The following is an 18,896-nucleotide window of genomic DNA, read 5'->3' on the forward strand; positions in this document are numbered from 1 at the left end:
TATTATCAGAAAATAACCTAAGTTCTTTTCATTTTTTTGGTAATATTTTCTTGTGTTTTAGGTGAAAAAGTTTACACAGCAATGAAGGCGCCCATTTAACAATTTTTATGTAAATTATTTCGTGACATTGTTTACATTTCACAATGTGTCAGCATTCTCATTATTTCCATTCTGTTTGTTCTGTTTCCATTGATCTAGCTTCCCTTCCCCTCCTTGCCTTCTCATCTTTGCTTTTGGGTAAATGTTGGCTGTCTGGTCTCGTCTTTTCATTGTTTTTTGATAGCTTCTCAAGATAGGTCAAAGTTTTAGCACTTACAGTTTATTTGAAAATACTTCATCATCTAAATTCTGTTTTTCCTTCTTAGGAAGTAACAACAGTGCTTAGCAGTTTCGGTGGGAGAAAGAATTAATCAGACTGACCTGGTGTGAAATCCTGGCTCTGATATTTTCTAGCTGTGTTATACTGGATCAAGTCATTTACCTCCCCTGAGGCCTGTTCTCCTCACTTGTAAAATGGGGGTAGCAACAGCAACAGCATCTAGGCATCATAAGATTACCTTGAGGGTTAAATGAAATTAATGAGTAATGCAAGGCATCTAATTAGTAGTTACTCAGTGTTGTGTTGTTATTAGGTGCTGTTGAGTCAGTTCTGACTCATAGCGACCCTATGTACAACAACAAAAAATCCTCATAATCATTGCTATGTTTGAGCCCATTGTTGCAGCCACTGTGTTAATCCATCTCATTGAGGGTCTTCCTCTTTTTCACTGACCTCTCTATTTTACCAAGCATGATGTTCTCCAGGGACTGGTCCCTCCTGATAACATGTCCAAACTAAGTGAGATGAAGTCTCACCATCCTTGCTTCTAAGGAATGTTCTGGCTGTAATCCAAGACAGATTTATTTGTTCTTCTGGCAGTACATGGTATATTCAATATTCTTCACCAACACCATAATTCAAAGTCATCAATTGCTCAATACACAGTAACTATTATTATTAGAGCCCTCCCTCCAAGACAGGAAAAGGTGGGGTGAGGATGGGGCAGTGGGACGAGCACTCTGGATTGTGAGGAACATGGAAAGTTTGGGAGAAGAAGAGACAAAGAGGTAGAGGAACTAGAGCCTCCATGCTCAATTCTGGAGTTGGTTTCCAGGAAAATTCCAGGGTTTTACTGACTTGTCTTCCACAGCCCTGGGTACCACCATCACAACTGTGTGCCAGGAACTATCCTTGGTTCCTTATAGTTTTTTTTTTTTTTTTTAATTTTTGTTGTGCTTTAATTTAAAGTTTACAAATCAAGTCAGTCTCTCATACAAAAATTTATATACACCTTGCTGTATGCTCCTAGTTGCTCTCCCCCTAATGAGACAGCACACTCCTTCCCTCCACTATTTTCGTGTCCATTCCGCCAGCTTCTAGCCCCCTCTGCCCTCTCATCTCTCATCCACACAGGAGCTGCCCACATAGTTTCACGTGTCTACTTGATCCAAGAAGCTCACTCCTCACCGTATCGTTTTCTATCCTATAGGCCAGTCCAGTGCCTGTCTGTTGGCTTTGGGAATGGTTTCTGTCTTGGGTCAACAGAAGGTCTGGGGACCATGACCTCCAGAGTCCTTCTAGTCTCAGTCAGACCATTAAGTCTGGACTTTTTACAGGAATTTGGGGTCTGCATCCCACTGCTCTCCTGCTCCCTCAGAGGTTCTCTGCTATGTTCCCTGTCAGGGCAGTCATCAATTGCAGCCAGGCATGATCTGGCTCTTCTGGTCTCAGGCTGATGTAGTCTTTGGTTTATGTGGCCATTTCTGTCTCCTGGGCTCATAATTACCTTGTATCTTTGGTATTCTTCATTCTCCTTTGCTCCAGGTGGGTTGAGACCAGTTGATACATCTTAGATGACCCCTTGCTAGCGTTTAAGACCCCAGATGCCACTCTCCAAAGTGGGATGCAGAATGTTTTCTTAATAGATTTTACTACGCCAACTGACCTAGATGTCCCCTGAAACCATGGTCCCCAAACCCCCGCCCCTGCTACGCTGGCCTTAAAAGCCTTTAGTTTATTCAGAAAACTTCTTAGCTTTTGGTTTAGTCCAGTTGTGCTGACCTCTCCTGTACTGTGTTTTGTCTTTCCCTTCACCCAAAATAGTTCTTGTCTACTATCTAATTAGTCAATACCCCTCTGTCTCCCTCCCTCCCCACTCTCGTAACCATCAAAGAATATGTTCTTGTCTGTTTAAACTATTTCTCAAGTTCTTATAATAGTAGTCTCATACAATATTTGTCCTTTGCAACTGACTAATTTCACTCAGCATAATGCCTTCCAGATTCCTCCATGTAATGAAATGTTTCACGGATTCATCATTGTTCTTTATCAATGCATAGTATTCCATTGTGTGAATACACCATAATTTATTTATCCATTCATCTGTTGATGGGCACCTTGGTTGCTTCCATCTTTTTGCTATTGTAAACAGTGCTGCAGTGAACACAGGTGTGCATATACGTGTTTGTGTAAAGGCTCTTCTTTCTCTAGGATACATTTCAATGAGTGGGACTGCTGGATCATATGGTAGTTCTATTTCTAGTTTTTTAAGGAAGCGCCAAATCGGTTCCAAACTGGTTGTACCATTTGACATTCCCACCAGCAGTGTGTAAGTGTTCCAGTCTCTTCACAACCTCTTCAACATTTATTACTTTGTGTTTTTTGGATTAATGCCAGCCTTGTGGGAGTGAGATGGAATGTCATTGTAGTTTTGATTTGCTAATGATCGTGACCATTTCCTCATGTATCTGTTAGCTATCTGAATGTCTTCTTTAGTGAAGTATCTGTTCATATCCTTTGCCCATTTTTTAATTGGGTTATTTGTCTTTTTGTGGTTGAGTTTTTGCAGTATCATACAGATTTTAGAGATCAGGCACTGATCAGAAATGCCATAGATAAAAACTTTTTCCCAGTCTGTAGGTAATCTTTTTCCTCTTTTGGCGAAGTCTTTGGATGAGCAAAGGTGTTTGATCTTGAGGAGCTCACAGTTATCTAGTTTCTCTTCTACATTGTTAGTAATGTTTTGTATGCTGTTTATGCCATGTATTAGGGCTTCTAGTGTTGTCCCTATTTTTATTTCCATGACCTTTATTGTTTTAGATTTTCTATTTAGGTCTTTGATCCATTTTGAGTTCGTTTTTGTGCGTGGTGTGAGGTATGGGTCCTGTTTCATTTTTTTGCAAATGGATATCCAGTTACGCCAGCACCATTTGTTAAAAAGATTGTCTTTTCCCCATTTAACTGACTTTGGGCCTTTGTCAAATATCAGCTGCTCATATGTGGACGGATTTATGTCTGGATTCTCAATTCTGTTCCACTGGTTTCTGTATCTGTTGTACCAGTACCAGGCTGTTTTGACTACTGTGGTATAATAGGTTCTAAAATCAGGTAGTGTGAGGTCTCCCACTTTGTTCTCCTATTTCAGTTATGCTTTACTTATTCAGGGCCTCTTTCCCTTCCATATGAAGTTGGTGATTTGTTTCTCCATCTCATTAAAAAATGTCATTAGAATTCGGATCTGAATTGCATATTATCTATAGATCGCTTTTGGTAGAACAGACATTTTCACAATGTTGAGTCTTCCTGTCCATCAGCAAGGTATGTTTTTCCACTTATGTGGGTCTGTTTTGGTTTCTTGCAGTGGTGTCTTGTGGGTTTCTTTGTCTTTTACATCTCTGGTAAGATTTATTTCTAAGTATTCTATCTTCTTGGGGGGTACTGTAAATGGTATTGATTTGGTCACTTCCTTTTTGATGTTCTTTGTTGGTGTAGAGGAATCCAACTGATTTTTGTATGTTTTTCTTGTATACTGATAGTGTGCTGAAGTCTTCTATTAGTTTCGGTAGTTTTCTTGGGACTCCTTAGGGTTTTCTGTGTATAAGATCATGTCATCTGCAAATATACTTTTACTTCTTCCTTACCAATCTGGATGCCCTTTATTTCTTTATCTAGCCTAACTGTTCTGGCTAGGACCTCCAACACAATGGTGAATAAGAGTGGTGATAAAGGGTATCCTTGTCTGGTTCCTGATCTCAAGGGGAATGCTTCCAGGCTCTCTCCATTTAGGATGATGTTGGCTATTGGCTTTGTATAAACGCCTTTTGTTATGCTGAGGAATTTTCCTTCTATTCTGATTTTGCTGAGAGTTTTTATCATGAATGGCTGTTGAACTTTGTCAAATGCCTTTTCTGCATCAATTGATAAGATCATGTGGTTCTTGTCTTTTGTTTTATTTATTTGATGGACTATATTAATTGTTTTTCTAATATTGAACCATCCCTGCATACCTGTTATGAATCCCACTTGGTCATGGTGAATTATTTTTTTGATATGTTGTTGAATTCTATTGGCTAGAATTTTGCTGAGGATTTTTGCATCTAAGTTCATGAGGGATATAGGTCTGTAATTTTCTTTTTTTGTGGTGTCTTTACCTGGTTTTGGTATCAGGGATATGCTGGCTTAATAGAATTGAACTTGGGAGTATTCCATAGACAGTATTTTTTAATACGGACATCAACAAAGAACTGTGAAGGAAGCTGAGGCTTATAGAGGCAAAATGGTAATGTGACTTGCTTCAGGTGACATAGGTGCACAGTGAAGGAGATGGTTTTCATACCAGGCCTGTCAGGCTGGGAACTCTATGCTCTGTGCACCACTCCACACTCTCGTACCCGATCTGGCCCTCGGGCAATAGTGCTGAATTTCGTCCACTGAGGACTTCTTTAAAAACAAAACAAAAACAAAACCTCCTCTACACAGAACGCAGCTTTTAAAGATTTCTGTGTATATATAATGTATATGTATGGATATGTGTATATATATATCTTATTACAGCTTCTGATTAGAATGAGATATTCAGGATTTCCATACTGAATTTACTAAATGTAGTTAAAAAACAAAACAGGAAACTCAGCATTTTTATTTCATGTTTGTAGTCAAAGTATTTCCAATAGGCCATCTGAAAGACTCAGAATATCTCTTATTTATTCAACGAACATGTTTAAACTTTTTTTTGTGCCAGACATGGTACTAAACTTTGAGAATTCAGAGAGCAAAGTCCCTGTCTTTGGGTCCCTGCCTTTGGGGTGCTCACAGACTATTTATTTTTTTAACCATTGTGGACCTGAGGGACTTGGAAAGGACTCCACAATGGGAATCACGGCCCTGGGGCCGAGTTTAAACTGCAGAACAAGGCAAGGGTTGATCCCAAGGGGGAAAGTGTTCAGAAGGAAGTGAAGAGATACCCCAGTGATGGCACAGGGAAAGAACAGAGTTACTATGGTAATTAGACCACCCAGCTAGATTGGCTGTCCCATTTGTATAAAACGAACATGCTTATCTTAAGTCATGCACCGCCTGCCCTGGGAAGTGCTGACAGGGATATTAGGTCAATCTTGGATAAAGTTTTGTACCGTGTATCATTTTTGACAATTCCTGCTGCTAGGACCTCGCTGGAGTAGGTTGAATTATTTATAGACCTGGGTTCTTTGCCAAAAATGGCCAGTTCCTGAGGCATTTGGGATGACCACAGCTGCCTTGCTAACCAACTCCTATTGTGCCTTGCCACTTGCGGCATTTTTTTTTCATAAGCGGTAGTATTCAGTTGAGCTGCTGCCATCAGCACTTTCATGCTGTCTGTGAAAGCAAACTAAGCCAACTTATTTTAAAGTGTCTTTTTTTCTACATCTTTCTTGTCGTTCACTGTGCAAATTAACTCCATGGCATAAAGAGGGTAAGAAAATGCAACAATGGTTGTTTCCACTATTTCAAGAAGGAGAAAGGAAGAACTTTACTCTTGGTGCTAATAAATATTTTCACGAATCAGGAAAGGATATTTGTGGCTACAAAGCACTTTAAGAGAGTATGAAGGGTGTTGGTAGTGGTGGTGGTAGTAGCCGTTAAGCACTTGAAAAACGAATGTTTACTCATTTGAAAATAAATCAACTCAGAAGGCATGAATATTTACAGAAAATAGCCTGATGGCTACCCTTGCACTGAACGTATGATTGAATTAAGGAAGTGAGGATGTGCCAGGTGTTCCTTCAAATTTAGCCAAGTCCTTGTCCATGCATTTTAGATGTTTCAGCACATTGCAGAGACGATGGAAGCTCAGTAAATTTCCATTACGTTTACAATCCAGGTGGATTTCAAAGATAGGTATAAACTATATTTAGGGATTAGTGCACTAACTGTTAAAGGGAAGTCATTGCGGCAGTGTTTACCGCAGAGTTCCCACAAACAGTGGGAACAGTTTATATGCACAGTACCAAGGTATGAGGAGGTATAAAAACTGAGTTCAAGCAAAACAACCAAAACTATTTTCAGAGGGAATATAATTATACTAAAAAATAGGAATGAGCTTTGATATTCACCTGTTAACTACCAGTTTAATGCATTTCTATCTGTGTTCATAGATAAAAAGAGTGATGCGTGCTCTGTAATTGTGTCTGTCCCTAGAATCTGGAACTTTCTTTGATTTTACTCCAAGTTCAAAAAACAGTGTACTGCTTTCAATCCAGGGTCATTATTTTGTGTGAAATGAGCTGAGACCTGTGACTGAAAAAAAAAAAAACAAGGGGAAGAAAGCAGTAAATCTCTCCCCTTGTACATTACACAAATTTACACCATCTTTGTGAAAGCCAGCAGGAGACTAATCTTTACAGTTTCTATTGATTTGTGTAATAAAGGGCTAATTTTTTATGCATTAGTTCCTAGCTGACAAGCTACTTGGATTCTATTTACTTAAAAAAAAAATTAATTTAGTTTTATTGTTCATAAGAGACCTGCATGCAAATAGATTAAAAAGTCAAATAGGCTTAGAAAAAAAAAGTCAGCCCAGCTTTACCCCCCCCCCCCCCCCGTCACTCCTCATTTCCTGTTTCCTAGAGATAACACCGTCAACTTTTTAAGCCGCTTCTTTGGTATTCACTGTCATTCTTATGTTGTTTTGTGATCGATAAACACCAAGACAGAGGGGATTTCTAGAGTGTTAAAAGTGGACTACACAGGTGTCTTTGACTATATTGGCAATGATTTAGCAATATGGATGGTAGGTTTAAGGGTGTTCATTATATTTTTCTTTTAATTTTTATGCTGTTGTCATTAACGGGTGCCGTTGAGTCAATTTTGACTCATAGCAACTGCTTTTGACTCAGCAACTGCATGTGACAGAGTAGAACTGCCTCATAGGGTTTTCTTGGCTGTAATCTTCACAAAAGTAGATTGCCAGGTCTTTTTCCCATGGAGCTGCTGGGTGGGTGTGAACCACCAACCTTTCGGTTAACAGCCAAGTGCTTAACCTTTGTGTCACTGGGCTCCTTATTACTTTCATAGGTCTGAAATATTTTGTAGTAAATTTAAATGCACAAAGAAACATTAACACACCCATGCCATCCCTAAATAGGAGGTACTGTGAAAGACTAAGAAGCTCTGATGGTGCAGTGGTTAAGTGCGTGGCTTCTAATCAAAAGATCTTTGATTCGAACCCACCAGTTGCTCCCAGGGACAAAGATGTGGCAGTCTGCCTCCACAAAGATTTACAGCCTTGGAGACCCTATGGGGCAGTTCTACTCTGTCCTGTAGAGCTGCTAAGAGTTGGAAATGACTCGATGGCAAAGGATTTGGTTTGGGGTTTTTTATGAGAAACTACAACAAGTGCATCTCATTTAGATTTGGACAAGGCCTTCTGAGGAAGTGACATTTAAGTTGAGACCTAAAGGGTAAGACACAGCTGGGTGGTGGTGGGAAGGTACAGCAGGAAGTTGGGAATGATCTTTTAATTTATTTTAACTGAAAGAAAGCCAAAGAGATACGTGATGGGCAAACCATGTTGCTGGATATTTCATCAGGCCTAGTTAAAATATCTAAACTTTATCTTAAGAACAACATGTCATGAGTCATTTTACAATGTTACCCTCTGACCACAACTGTGAAAATGAAGAACAAAGTTAGAGATTCTTTGTTACCTGATTTCAAGACTTTTAGTGATGGTTATGGTTGTGTGTCAACTTGGCTGGGCCATGATTCTCAGTGGTTTGGCAGTTGTATGATGTTGCGGTCACCTCCATGATGAGATCTGATATGATGTGATTGCCTCTGTGATGGTATCTGCTGTGGGTAGCCTATCAGTTGAAAGGGTGTTTCCTTGGGCATGTGGTCTGCATTGAATATAAGTGAACATTCTGGCAAGGCTCATGGGCTTTTGCTCACTCTGAATCCTGCAACTGGATTTGGTTAGTCTGACCTCTGGTTCTTGGGACTTGAGCTAGCAGCTTACCTGTTGTCTTGCCTGCCCATCTTGGGATTTGTTGATCTTTGCAGCCTGTGACCAAGGGCCCTGTTCTCTGACCTGCCGATCTTGGGTTCACAGCCACTGTGGATACATGAATCAGGAGAAGCCTCTATTCTGATCAACAGACGTGGGACATTCCAGCCTCTACAACCGTGTGAGCCATTTCCTTGATATAAATCTCTCTCTATATATATTTATATGTGTTACTGGTTTTGTTTCTCTAGAAAATCCAGCCTAAGACACTTACTATGAAGCATAAAGTTATAAAATAATCAAGAGAGTAAGTACTGGCAAAGGGATGGACACATATATCAATGGCACACAATAAAGAACTCCGAAATAGACCTACATATATGTAGTCAATTGATTTTCGGCAGAGGTCCAAAGGCAATCAAAGAAAAAGTACAGTCTTTTTGCAAATGGTGCTGAAACAACTGAATATCCCTAGGGTGCAAACAAAAAAGAGCCTCAAGCTATACCTTGTGCCATACAAAAAAGAAAAATTAACTCAAAAATAGATAATAAACATAAATATCTGAACATAAAGCCTGAAATTATGAAACTTCTAGATGGAAACATAGAGATTTACCCTTCCTCAAAATTAAGAACTTCTGTCCTTTAAGGCAGTAAGACATAAAACAAAACAAAACAACAGACTGGGAGAAAATGTTTGAAAAGCATATGTCTGATACTGTACTTGTATTTAGAGTATCTAAAGAACACTCAAAAATAATTAATACGAAAACAAACAACCCAATTTAAAAATGGGCAAAAGATTCTGAAGAGGCATTTCACTAAAGAAGATAAATGAATGGCAAAGAAGCACATGAAAATATGCTCAACATCATTAGGCACCAAAGGAAATGCAAATCAAAACTGCAATAAGATATGACTACACACCCATCAGAATGGCTAAAAACAGCAACAACAACAAAACTGACAATTTACCTGTTGATAAGGAAGTAAAACAACTGGAACTCTCAGTCACTATTGACAGGAATGCAAAATAGTATCACCAGTTTGGAAAAACAGCTTGGCAGCTACGTATAAAGTTAAGCATATGTTTATTATTTGACCCCAAAACTGCTACTCCTAGTTATTTACCCAAGTGAAGCAAAAACATATGTTCCCTCAAACACCTCTATGCAAATGTTCATAGGAGCCTTATTTATCATTGCCCCAATCTAGAAACAACTCAAATATGCATTAGCTTGTGAGCAGATAAACAAACTGTGGTCCACCCATACAACAGAATACTAAAACTCAGCAAGAAATCAGAACAAACTATTGGTACATACAACAACATAAGTGAATACCAAATGCAGTATGTTAAGTGAAAGACAATAGATTCAAAAGACTATATGCTGCATGATTCCATTTCCATGACACTGTGGATAGGCAATTCTATAAGGCCAGAAATCAGACTAGTGGTTGGTTAGGGGTAGGCAGAGGGATTGATCACAAAAGGAGCATGGGGGAGCTTTTGGGGGGCAATGGAACTGTTCTGTATCTTGATTGTGGTGGGAGTTACACAGCTGCATATTTTTGTCAAAACTCACAGAACTACATGCTAAAAGGGAGAATTTTACTGTACGGAAATTGGGCCTTCATAAAAACAAATATCTACTTTAAAAATATCACTCTTTCTGATGTGTGGGCAAAGGATAGGAATGGGCAACAGCGGAAGAGGGAAAACTGCCAGGAGGCTACGGAAATATTTCAGTGCAAGATGGTGGTGACCTAGATAGGATGTTGGCAACAGAATGGAAACAAGTGGGTGTAATACAAGATATATCAGCTGCTAACCAAAAGATCTCAGTTTCTCATACTAAGGTGGCTTGCGTGTTGCTACAACACTGGAAGCTACACCATCATTATTTAAACTACCAGCAGGGTCATCCATGGTGGACAGGTTTTAGCAGCTCTTCCAGACTAAGACAGACTTAGTCTGGAAGAAAGTCCTGGCAAGCTACTTCCGAAAATTAGTCAAAATGAAAACCCTATGTATGGATGACAACAGAATACTGTCTGATACAGTGCTGGAAGATGAACCTACTAGGTTGGGAGACACTCAAAATATATATTACCTAAAACAATGGACTTGAACACACCAACTATTACGGAGATGGTGCAGGACTAGGCATCGTTTGGTTCTGTTGTCCCTACGTTGTAATGAGTTGGAGCCAGTTAGACCACAACTATCAAAAGGACACAGTGACTGACGATGGATTAGATGCGGAGGATGAGGGAGAAGAAGGTATCAGAACGACCCCCACGTTTCTGGGTAGATGAAAGTGCACCAGGCTGTGGTACAAAACTTCTTATAATTGCTGGAATGTTCTGTCAAGTCCCTGTACCTTTCACATGCTGCTTCCTCTGCCTAGTACAACTCTTTCATTTAACTCCTACTCATCTTTCAAGAATCAGCTCATAATCACCAGTCTGGGCTGTAATCATCTCCTTTGTGTCTACATGTCACATATCATAAAAAACCCAAACCAAACCCGTTGCTATTCAGTTCATTCCAGCTCATAGCGACCCTACAGGACAGAGTAAAACTGCCTCATAGGGTTTCCAGGGAGCGGTTGGTAGATGCGAATTGTTGGCCTTTTGGTTAGCAGCTGTAGCTCTTAACCACTGCACCACCAGGGCTCCATCATAGCGCTTACTGATTACACTGTACTACAACTATCAGTTTATTCCTCTGCCTCCTCTATCAGCCTGAAAGCTCCATGAAGAAGAGACTGCTTTCTATCACTACATCCCCAGCATTTTACACAGCGCCTGGGGCACAGTGGAAGCCCACTAAATGTCTGGTTAATGAATAAATAAAAAATATTTTAGGGAAATGATGATTTATTTTACATGGTTTTTTAGTTGGAAGGAACTCATTTTAAATACTATATACAACTAGGATTTTTTCAAACCTGTTTGAATGTTGAAGAGCCCTGGTTGCACGGTGGGTAAGAGCCCGGCTGCTAACCAAAAGGTCAGCAGTTCCAATCCATGAGCCGCTCCTTGGAAACTGGAGAACTGTCTCATAGAGTTTCCTAGGCTGTAATCTTCATGGGAGCAGACCTCTGGGTCTTTTTTTCTCCTATGGAGTGGCTGGTGGGTTCGAACTGCCGACCTCTTGGTTAGCATGTTTAACCATTGTGCTACCAGAGCTCCTTAAACCTAAGAATAGACTATTATTCATAAAGTTCACAATACGTTGAATATAAAAACAGGATACCATATTACTACAAAACCACAACCCAAACCCATTGCCATCGAGTCAATTCCAACTCACAGCAACCCTATAGGACAGAGTAGAACCGTCCCATAGGGTTTCCAAGGAAATGCTGGTGGATTCGAACTGCCCACCTAATCACTGCACCACCAGGGCTCTATATTACTACCACTATGACGCAAATAATAATCAACGTCTCAATGATCAAAATTATTCCTAATGTATCCATTATAATGCTTCCCGAGTTGTTTAATATTTTCCCCATAGAATATTGAAATCTTGGTCTTGAAAAATTCTATCATGGGATCTCCGGCATTGTTTCTATCACCAAGGCCATATTTTCCAACTTCTTCGTTTCCAACTTTCACATTCCAATTACCAGTAATTATCAGTACATCCTGATTGCATGTTTGATCAACTTCAGACTGCAGAAGTTGGTAAAAATCTTAAATTTTTTCATCTTTGGCCTTAGTGGTTGGTGTGTAAATTTGAATAACAGTCGTATTAACTGGTCTTCCTTGTAGGCGTATGGATATTATCCTATCACTGACAGCACTGTGCGTCAGGATAGATCTTGAAATGTTCTTTTTGATGATGAATGCAAAGCAATTCCTCTTTACGTTGTCCTTCCCAGTATAACAGACTGTACGACTGAGATGTTTCAGCAAACAGATGCAGCGCTGGAAGTGCTCACTTGTCTATGCCAAGAAATTTGGAAGATAGCTACCTGGCCAACCAATTGGAAGAGATCTACATTTATGCCTATTCCCAAGAAAGGTGATCCCACCGAATGTGGAAATTATTGAACAATATCATTAATATCACACACAAAATTTTGTTAAAGATCATTCAAAAGTGGCTGCAGCAGTACATCCATTAGAACTGCCAGAAATTCAGGCCAGATTCAGAAGAGGACGTGGAACCAGAGATATCATTGCTGATGTCAGGTGGATCTTGGCTGAAAGCAGAGAATACCAGAAGGATGTTTACCTGTGTTTTATTGACTATGCAAGGCATTCGACTGTGCAGATTATAACAAATTATGGATAACATTGTGAATAATGGGAATCCCAGAACTCTTAATTGTGTTCATGAGGAACCTGTACATAGATCAAGAGGCAGTTGTTCGGACAGAACAGGGGGATACTGAGTGGTTTAAAGTCAGGAAAGGTGTGCGTCAGGGTTGTATCCTTTCACCATACCTATTCAATCTGTATGCTGACCAAATAATCCAAGAAGCTGGACTATATGAAGAAGAATAGGGCATCAGGATTGGAGGAAGACTCATTAACAACCTGTGTTATGCAGATGACACAACCTTGCTTGCTGAAAGTGAAGAGGACTTGAAGCATTTACTGATGAAGATCAAAGACCACAGCCTTCGGTATGGATTACACCTCAACATAAAGAAAACAAAAATCCTCACAACTGGACCAATGAGCCACATCATGATAAACAGAGGAAAGATTGATGTTGTCAACGATTTCATTTTACTTGGATCCACAATCAACAGCCATAGAAGCAGCAGTCAAGAGATCAAAAGATGTATTGCATTGGGCAAATATGCTGCAAAGGACCTCTTTAAAGTGTTGAAAAGCAAAGATGTCACCTGGAAGACTAAGGTGCGCCTGACCCAAGCCATGGTATTTTCAATTGCATCACATGCATGTGAAAGCTGAACAATGAATAAAGAAGATCGAAGAAGACTTGACACTTTTGAATTGTGATGTTGCTGAAGGATATTGAATATATGACGGACTGTCGAAAGAATGAACAAATCCGTCTTGGAAGAAGTACAACCAGAATGCTCCTTAGAAGCAAGGATGGCGAGACCACATCTTAAATACACTGGATATGTTGTCAGGAGGGATTAGTCCCTGCAGAAGGACATCATGCTTGGTAAAGTACACGGTCAGCGGAAAAAAGGATGATCCTCAACGAGATGGATGGCTCAACAATGGTCTCAGACCTAACAATGACTATAAGAATGGCACAGGACTAGGCAGTGTTTGGTTCTGTGGTACAAAGGGTTGCTAAGTCGGAGCCAACTCAACAGCACCTAACAAAAACAACAACGTCTGTTATGATGAAAACCAGTATGGTTCAGTAAGAATAGCTCTAGATTTGTGATTGGAAGACCTTGGTGCAAATCCGGTCTCTGCTGGTCACTGGTTGGGTGACCCTGGGAAAATTTTATTTTTAAATAATATTTTATTGTGTTTTCAGTGGAAGTTTGTTTTTTTTGGTACCAAAAGCAAACTATCTTTACCCACCTTGGTAAGTCAGGAATTGATAAGTTTCTTACCTTTTGGGTAGATATCTTTTAGAGGGACTTCTCCTGGGGGCAAAATCCTGACTATCTGATTAGTATCTAAAAGAGTCACACAATTTGTCTGTTTTGGAGTAACACTTTTCCTCTTTCCTCTATAGAATCCTGTATCAGTGACACTTGGTTTACTCAGAGATGACTGTCTTTTCCAAGAATAAACTTCATTGGGTGACTGGAAAAAAAAAGAGAGAGAGAGATATTAAAGCACTGAAGTTCTATATACTACATTCACTACAACTTTTACAATGCAGATTTTTAAGCAAGATACCAATGGTAAACTTACATTCCACAGGTATAAGCAAATCAAATTATTCCTTAACCTTTTTGAATTTGATACAGGAGACAATGGTCTTGCCAATAATCACAATTTTCAGACAAGTTCAAAATAAACAACTTAAATTTTTTCATTTTGAAATAAATCATAACCAAGAAGAGGGAATATAATACGGTTTGTTTAAAAATAATAAAATGAACACCTATCCATCCACTATGTGGAATAAGGAAGAGAACATTACCAGTCCTTCTGAAATCCCTCAAGGCCCCTGCCCAATGAATCTCCTTCTGTCACCCCTAGACTTAACTCTTCCGGAATTTTGTGTTAATTATTCCCATGCTTTACTTTAAAATTTTACCACATATGTATTTATCACAAAGGGATATATAGTTTAATTTTGCTAGTTTTTCAACTTCTTATAAATTGAATCACATTTTATGTTTCTTCTAAGGACTTGTTTTTAAAAAGAATTTTTTAAAAATTGTGGTAAATATATATGTACAAAATCATTTGTCTTTTCAACATTCTTCACATGAACAATTCAGTGATATTGCTTATTGTGTTGTTCAACTTTTACTATTACCCATTTCCAGATTTTCCTATCAAGCTTAACTGAAGCTCAGCATCCCCTAAGCAGTGGGTCCCCCTTTTCCCCTCCATCTTACCCAACCCTGGTAACCACTAATAAACTTTGGTTTCTATACACTGGCTTTTCCTAGATATTTCCTATAAGGGGAATCACAGTTTTTAACTCTTTGTGACTAACTTATTTTACTCAGTATAATGTTGTTAAGGTTGTAGCACGCATCAGGATTTAATTTCTCTTTATGGCTGAGTAATATTCCACTGTAGGTATATAAACCAAAAAACCAAACCCATTGCCAGGGAGTCGATTCCAACTCATAGCAGCCCTATAGGACAGAGAACTGCCCCATAGGATTTCCAAGGAGTGCCTGGTGGATTCAAACTGCTGACCTTTTGGTTAACAGCTGTAGCTCCTAACCACTATGTCACCAGGGTTTCCTTTTACATATGTACTATATCTTATTCATCCATTCTTTTGCCGATGAACATTCAGGCTGTTTACACTTTTGGCTATCGTGAATAGCGCTGCAGTGAACACTGGTGTAAAGTATCTGTTTGCTTTTCTGCTTTCAATTCTTTTGGGTATATATCTAGGCATGGAATTGCTGGATCATATGGTCATTCTACGTTTAATTTTTTGAGGAACTACCAAACTGTTTTCCACAGTGGTCATACCATTTCACAATTCTACCAGCAATGGATGAGGGTTCCAATTTCTCTGCCTTCTCACCAACACCTGTTGTTTTCTATTTTCTCAGTCATAGCCATTTTAGTGGGTGTGAAGTACTACCTCATTGTGGTTTTGATTTGCATTTCCCTAATGGCTAAAGAGGAAACCCTAGTGGTGTAGTGGTTAAGTGTTACGGCTGCTAACCAAAGGGTCAGCAGTTCCAATCTGCCAGGCACTCCTTGGAAACTCTATGGGGCAGTTCTACTCCATCCTATAGGAATCGACTCGACAGCACTGGGTTTGTTTTTTTGGTTTAATGGCTACAGAAAAGGAGCCCTGGTAGTACAGTGGTTAAGGGCACAGCTGCTTTAAACACTGTGCTCTTTTAAGCTCTATTTATATAGGATCAAACTGGTAACAGCAACTCAAAAGATTAGATAGGAAACTTAGGGAGCAGGGACTTTATGTTAACGGGGGAGGAAAAACTTGGAAAAGGAGGGTGAGAATGGCTGCACAACTAGAAGAATGTAATCAATGTCCTCAATGGTATGTGTAGAAACTGTTGAATTAGTGTATGTCCTGCTGTGTATCTTCTCAACAACAACAATAAAATTAATTATGGAGTTAAACAAAAAAGCTCGGCTGCTAACTGAAAGGTTGGCAGTTCGAATTCACCAGCTGCTCTGCGGGGGAAAAGATGTCGTAGTACGCTTCCATAAGGATTACAGCCTTGGAAACCTTATGCGGCAGTTCTACTCTATCCTATAGGGTTGATATGAGTCAGAATCGACTTGACAGCAATGAGGTATAAACAGGCTAATGACGATGAATATCTTTTCATGCACTCCTTGGCCATTTGTATTTCTTCTTTGGTTATAAAAGGAGTCCTGGTGGCGCAGTGGTTAAAGTGCTCGACTGCCAACCAAAAGGTCTGTGGTTTGAGCCCATCAGCTGCTCTGCCGGAGAAAGATGTGGTGGTCTGCTTCTGTACAGATTTACAGGCTTGGAAATCCTATGGGACAGTTCCACTCTGTCCTATAGGGTCCCTATGAGTCTGAATTGACTTGATGGCAATGGGTCCCCCCCTCTCTTTGGTTATGTCTATTCATGTGGGACTTGTTTTTTTTTTTCCCCACTCAACTTCATGCTTACCAGGGTTGAACATCTTAAGTTTATTTGGCATTTCTGTTTTCCCCTGTGTGAGATACATGTTTATATATTTGGCCTCTTTTAAATAATTTGATTGTTTTTTCTTCTCACTGATTTATAGAACTTATTTATATATACTGGGTAATAATCCTTTGTTTTATGAGTTGCGAATATCCTAGTTTACGACTTGTCTTTTCACTCTGTGGTATCTTTGAGATTTAGAAGTTCTTAATTTTAATGTAGCCAAATTTATTAAACTTTTTGTTTATGGTTAGTATATTTGCGGGGGAGGTCTTATTTAAGAAAGGAATTTCTTAATGGTATTGAGACAATTAGCTCTCCATATTCTCCCTTTTCTCATACGGAGAGCTAATTGTCCCAATATCATTTAGCTTTGCCCATTGATTTGCAACGCTTTCATAAAACATGTTTCCGTATATTCATGCATCTGCTTCTAGACACTCCATTCTGTTCCCCTGGGTATTCCTCTGCCCCAGGCCACTACCACAGTGTTTTAATTACTGCAGCTTTATAAGTAAGCGTTGAAATTTAGTAGGGCAAGTACTTTTGCCTGGTTCTTCTTCAGGAATGTCTTGATTATTTTTTGCCCTTTGTTCTTCCATAAACATTTTAGAATTGGCTTGTCAAATTAAAAAAAAAAAAAGAAAGAAACTTTGGGGCAGTAATACTGGAATTACATTAAATACATAGAACTATTTGGGGAAGAAAGGAACATCTACCTACATATGAACATGGAATGTCTTTCCATTTATTTAGGATTTCTTTCATGTCAATTACTAGGTTTTACCATTTTCTCTCTAAAAGGGTCCTACATGTACTTTGGTAGATTTATTTCTAAGTCATTTTATATTTTCATTGCTATTGTAAATGGCATATTAAAAATAACCGGATTTCTAAGTTTGAAAGTGGTATTTAGAAACACAATGGACTTTTAAATTCTTAATTTTTAAATTGTTCATACAGTAAAATTGAATCTTTCTGGATATGTAGTTCTGAATTTTAATACATGTTTAGATTCAGGTAACCATCAATATGATTGAGATAGAGAATAGTTTCATCACCCTAAATAACCCCCTTCTGCTATCTCTTTATTAGCACTCCCTACCCCTACCTATGAGGAGCCCTGGTGCCTTTCCTTGTAACTACGGCAGCCACTAAGCTCCGCTACTATTGCTTTCACTTTTTGAAAATGTCAAATAAATAGAACCAGACAGTATGTAACCATGTAAAATTGTCCTCAGTCACTCAGTACAACATCTTTGAAATTTATCCAAGTTGTCGTGACTGTTAATAGTTTGTTCCTTTTAACTGTTGAGTAGTATTTCACTGTATGGATGTACCAGTTTGCTTATCCATGCATCAGTTGAAGGATATTTGGGAAATTCCATTATGAATACAGCATCTATAAATATTCATAGACAGATTTTTGTGGGAACAGAAGTTTTCATTTCTCTAGGGTAAATACCTAAAAGTGCATCCTTGCTAGTACTTGGTATTGTCAGTAATTTTTATTTTAGCTATCGTGGTTTTAATTTGCATTTTCATAATGACTAATGATGTTGAATATCCTTTCATGTACTTATTTGCCATCCCTCTATCCTCTTTTGGAGCCGTGGTGATGCAGTGGTTAATAGCTACAGCTGCCAACCAAAAGGTCAGCAGTTTGAATTCACCAGCGCTTCTTGGAAACCCTACAGGCAGTTCTATTCTGTCCTATAGGGTTGATTATGAGTCGGAATTGACTCACGACAACAGGTTAGGTTTAGGTTAGGTTACATCTCTTCAGTGAGGTGTCTGTTCAAGTTTTTATCCATTTTTAAAAAATGGGTTATTTGTTTTCTTATGGTCGAGTTTTGAGAATTATTTGTGTATTCTGGATATAAGTTCTTTGTCAGCTATATGACTTGCAAATATTGTCTCCCGGCCTGAACCTTATTTTTCCATTCTCTTAACAGAGTCTTCTACAGAGCTGAAGTTTTGAATTTTGATGAAGTGCAACTGATCAAATTTTTCTTTTATAGATTGTGCTTTGATACCATGTTTAAAAAATTTACCTATTCCCGGATCATCAGTGTTTTTGCCTGTGTTTTATGAATTTTATAATATTGTCTTATATCTATGATCCATTTTGAGTTAATTTCTCTATAAAGTATACAGAGACTATAGGGTCACCCCCCATATAGGTGTCCAACTGTTCCAACACAATTGATTGAAAAGACTACACTTTACCACTGAATTGCTTTTGTATCTTTGTCAAAAGTCAATTGGCTATATTTGTGTGCATCTATTTACTGACTGTTTATTCT

At 38.9% G+C, this 18,896-nt stretch overlaps 1 protein-coding gene across 4 annotated transcripts in view; it reads right to left on the reverse strand.

Annotated features, from left to right (window-relative positions):
* VWA8 (von Willebrand factor A domain containing 8) overlaps positions 1-18,896 on the reverse strand; it is a 473,608-nt gene that overhangs the window by 139,688 nt on the left and 315,024 nt on the right. For 3 of the 4 annotated variants that reach the window (XR_010318190.1, XM_064270072.1, XM_064270073.1), the window contains exons 35-36: positions 13,868-14,063; positions 8,316-8,411 (exon numbers count right to left, since the gene is read on the reverse strand). Coding sequence is in view for 3 of the 4 variants with exons in the window: in XM_064270072.1 (XP_064126142.1) it covers positions 8,316-8,411; positions 13,868-14,063 (292 nt within the window). In the remaining variant the exon portion in view is untranslated. The remainder of the gene's footprint in view (positions 1-8,315; positions 8,412-13,867; positions 14,064-18,896) is intronic. The other variant, XM_003412602.4, reaches the window with a different exon arrangement.

The sequence above is a fragment of the Loxodonta africana genome, chromosome 17 (genome assembly GCF_030014295.1).
Source record: "Loxodonta africana isolate mLoxAfr1 chromosome 17, mLoxAfr1.hap2, whole genome shotgun sequence".
Taxonomy (NCBI): domain Eukaryota; kingdom Metazoa; phylum Chordata; class Mammalia; order Proboscidea; family Elephantidae; genus Loxodonta; species Loxodonta africana.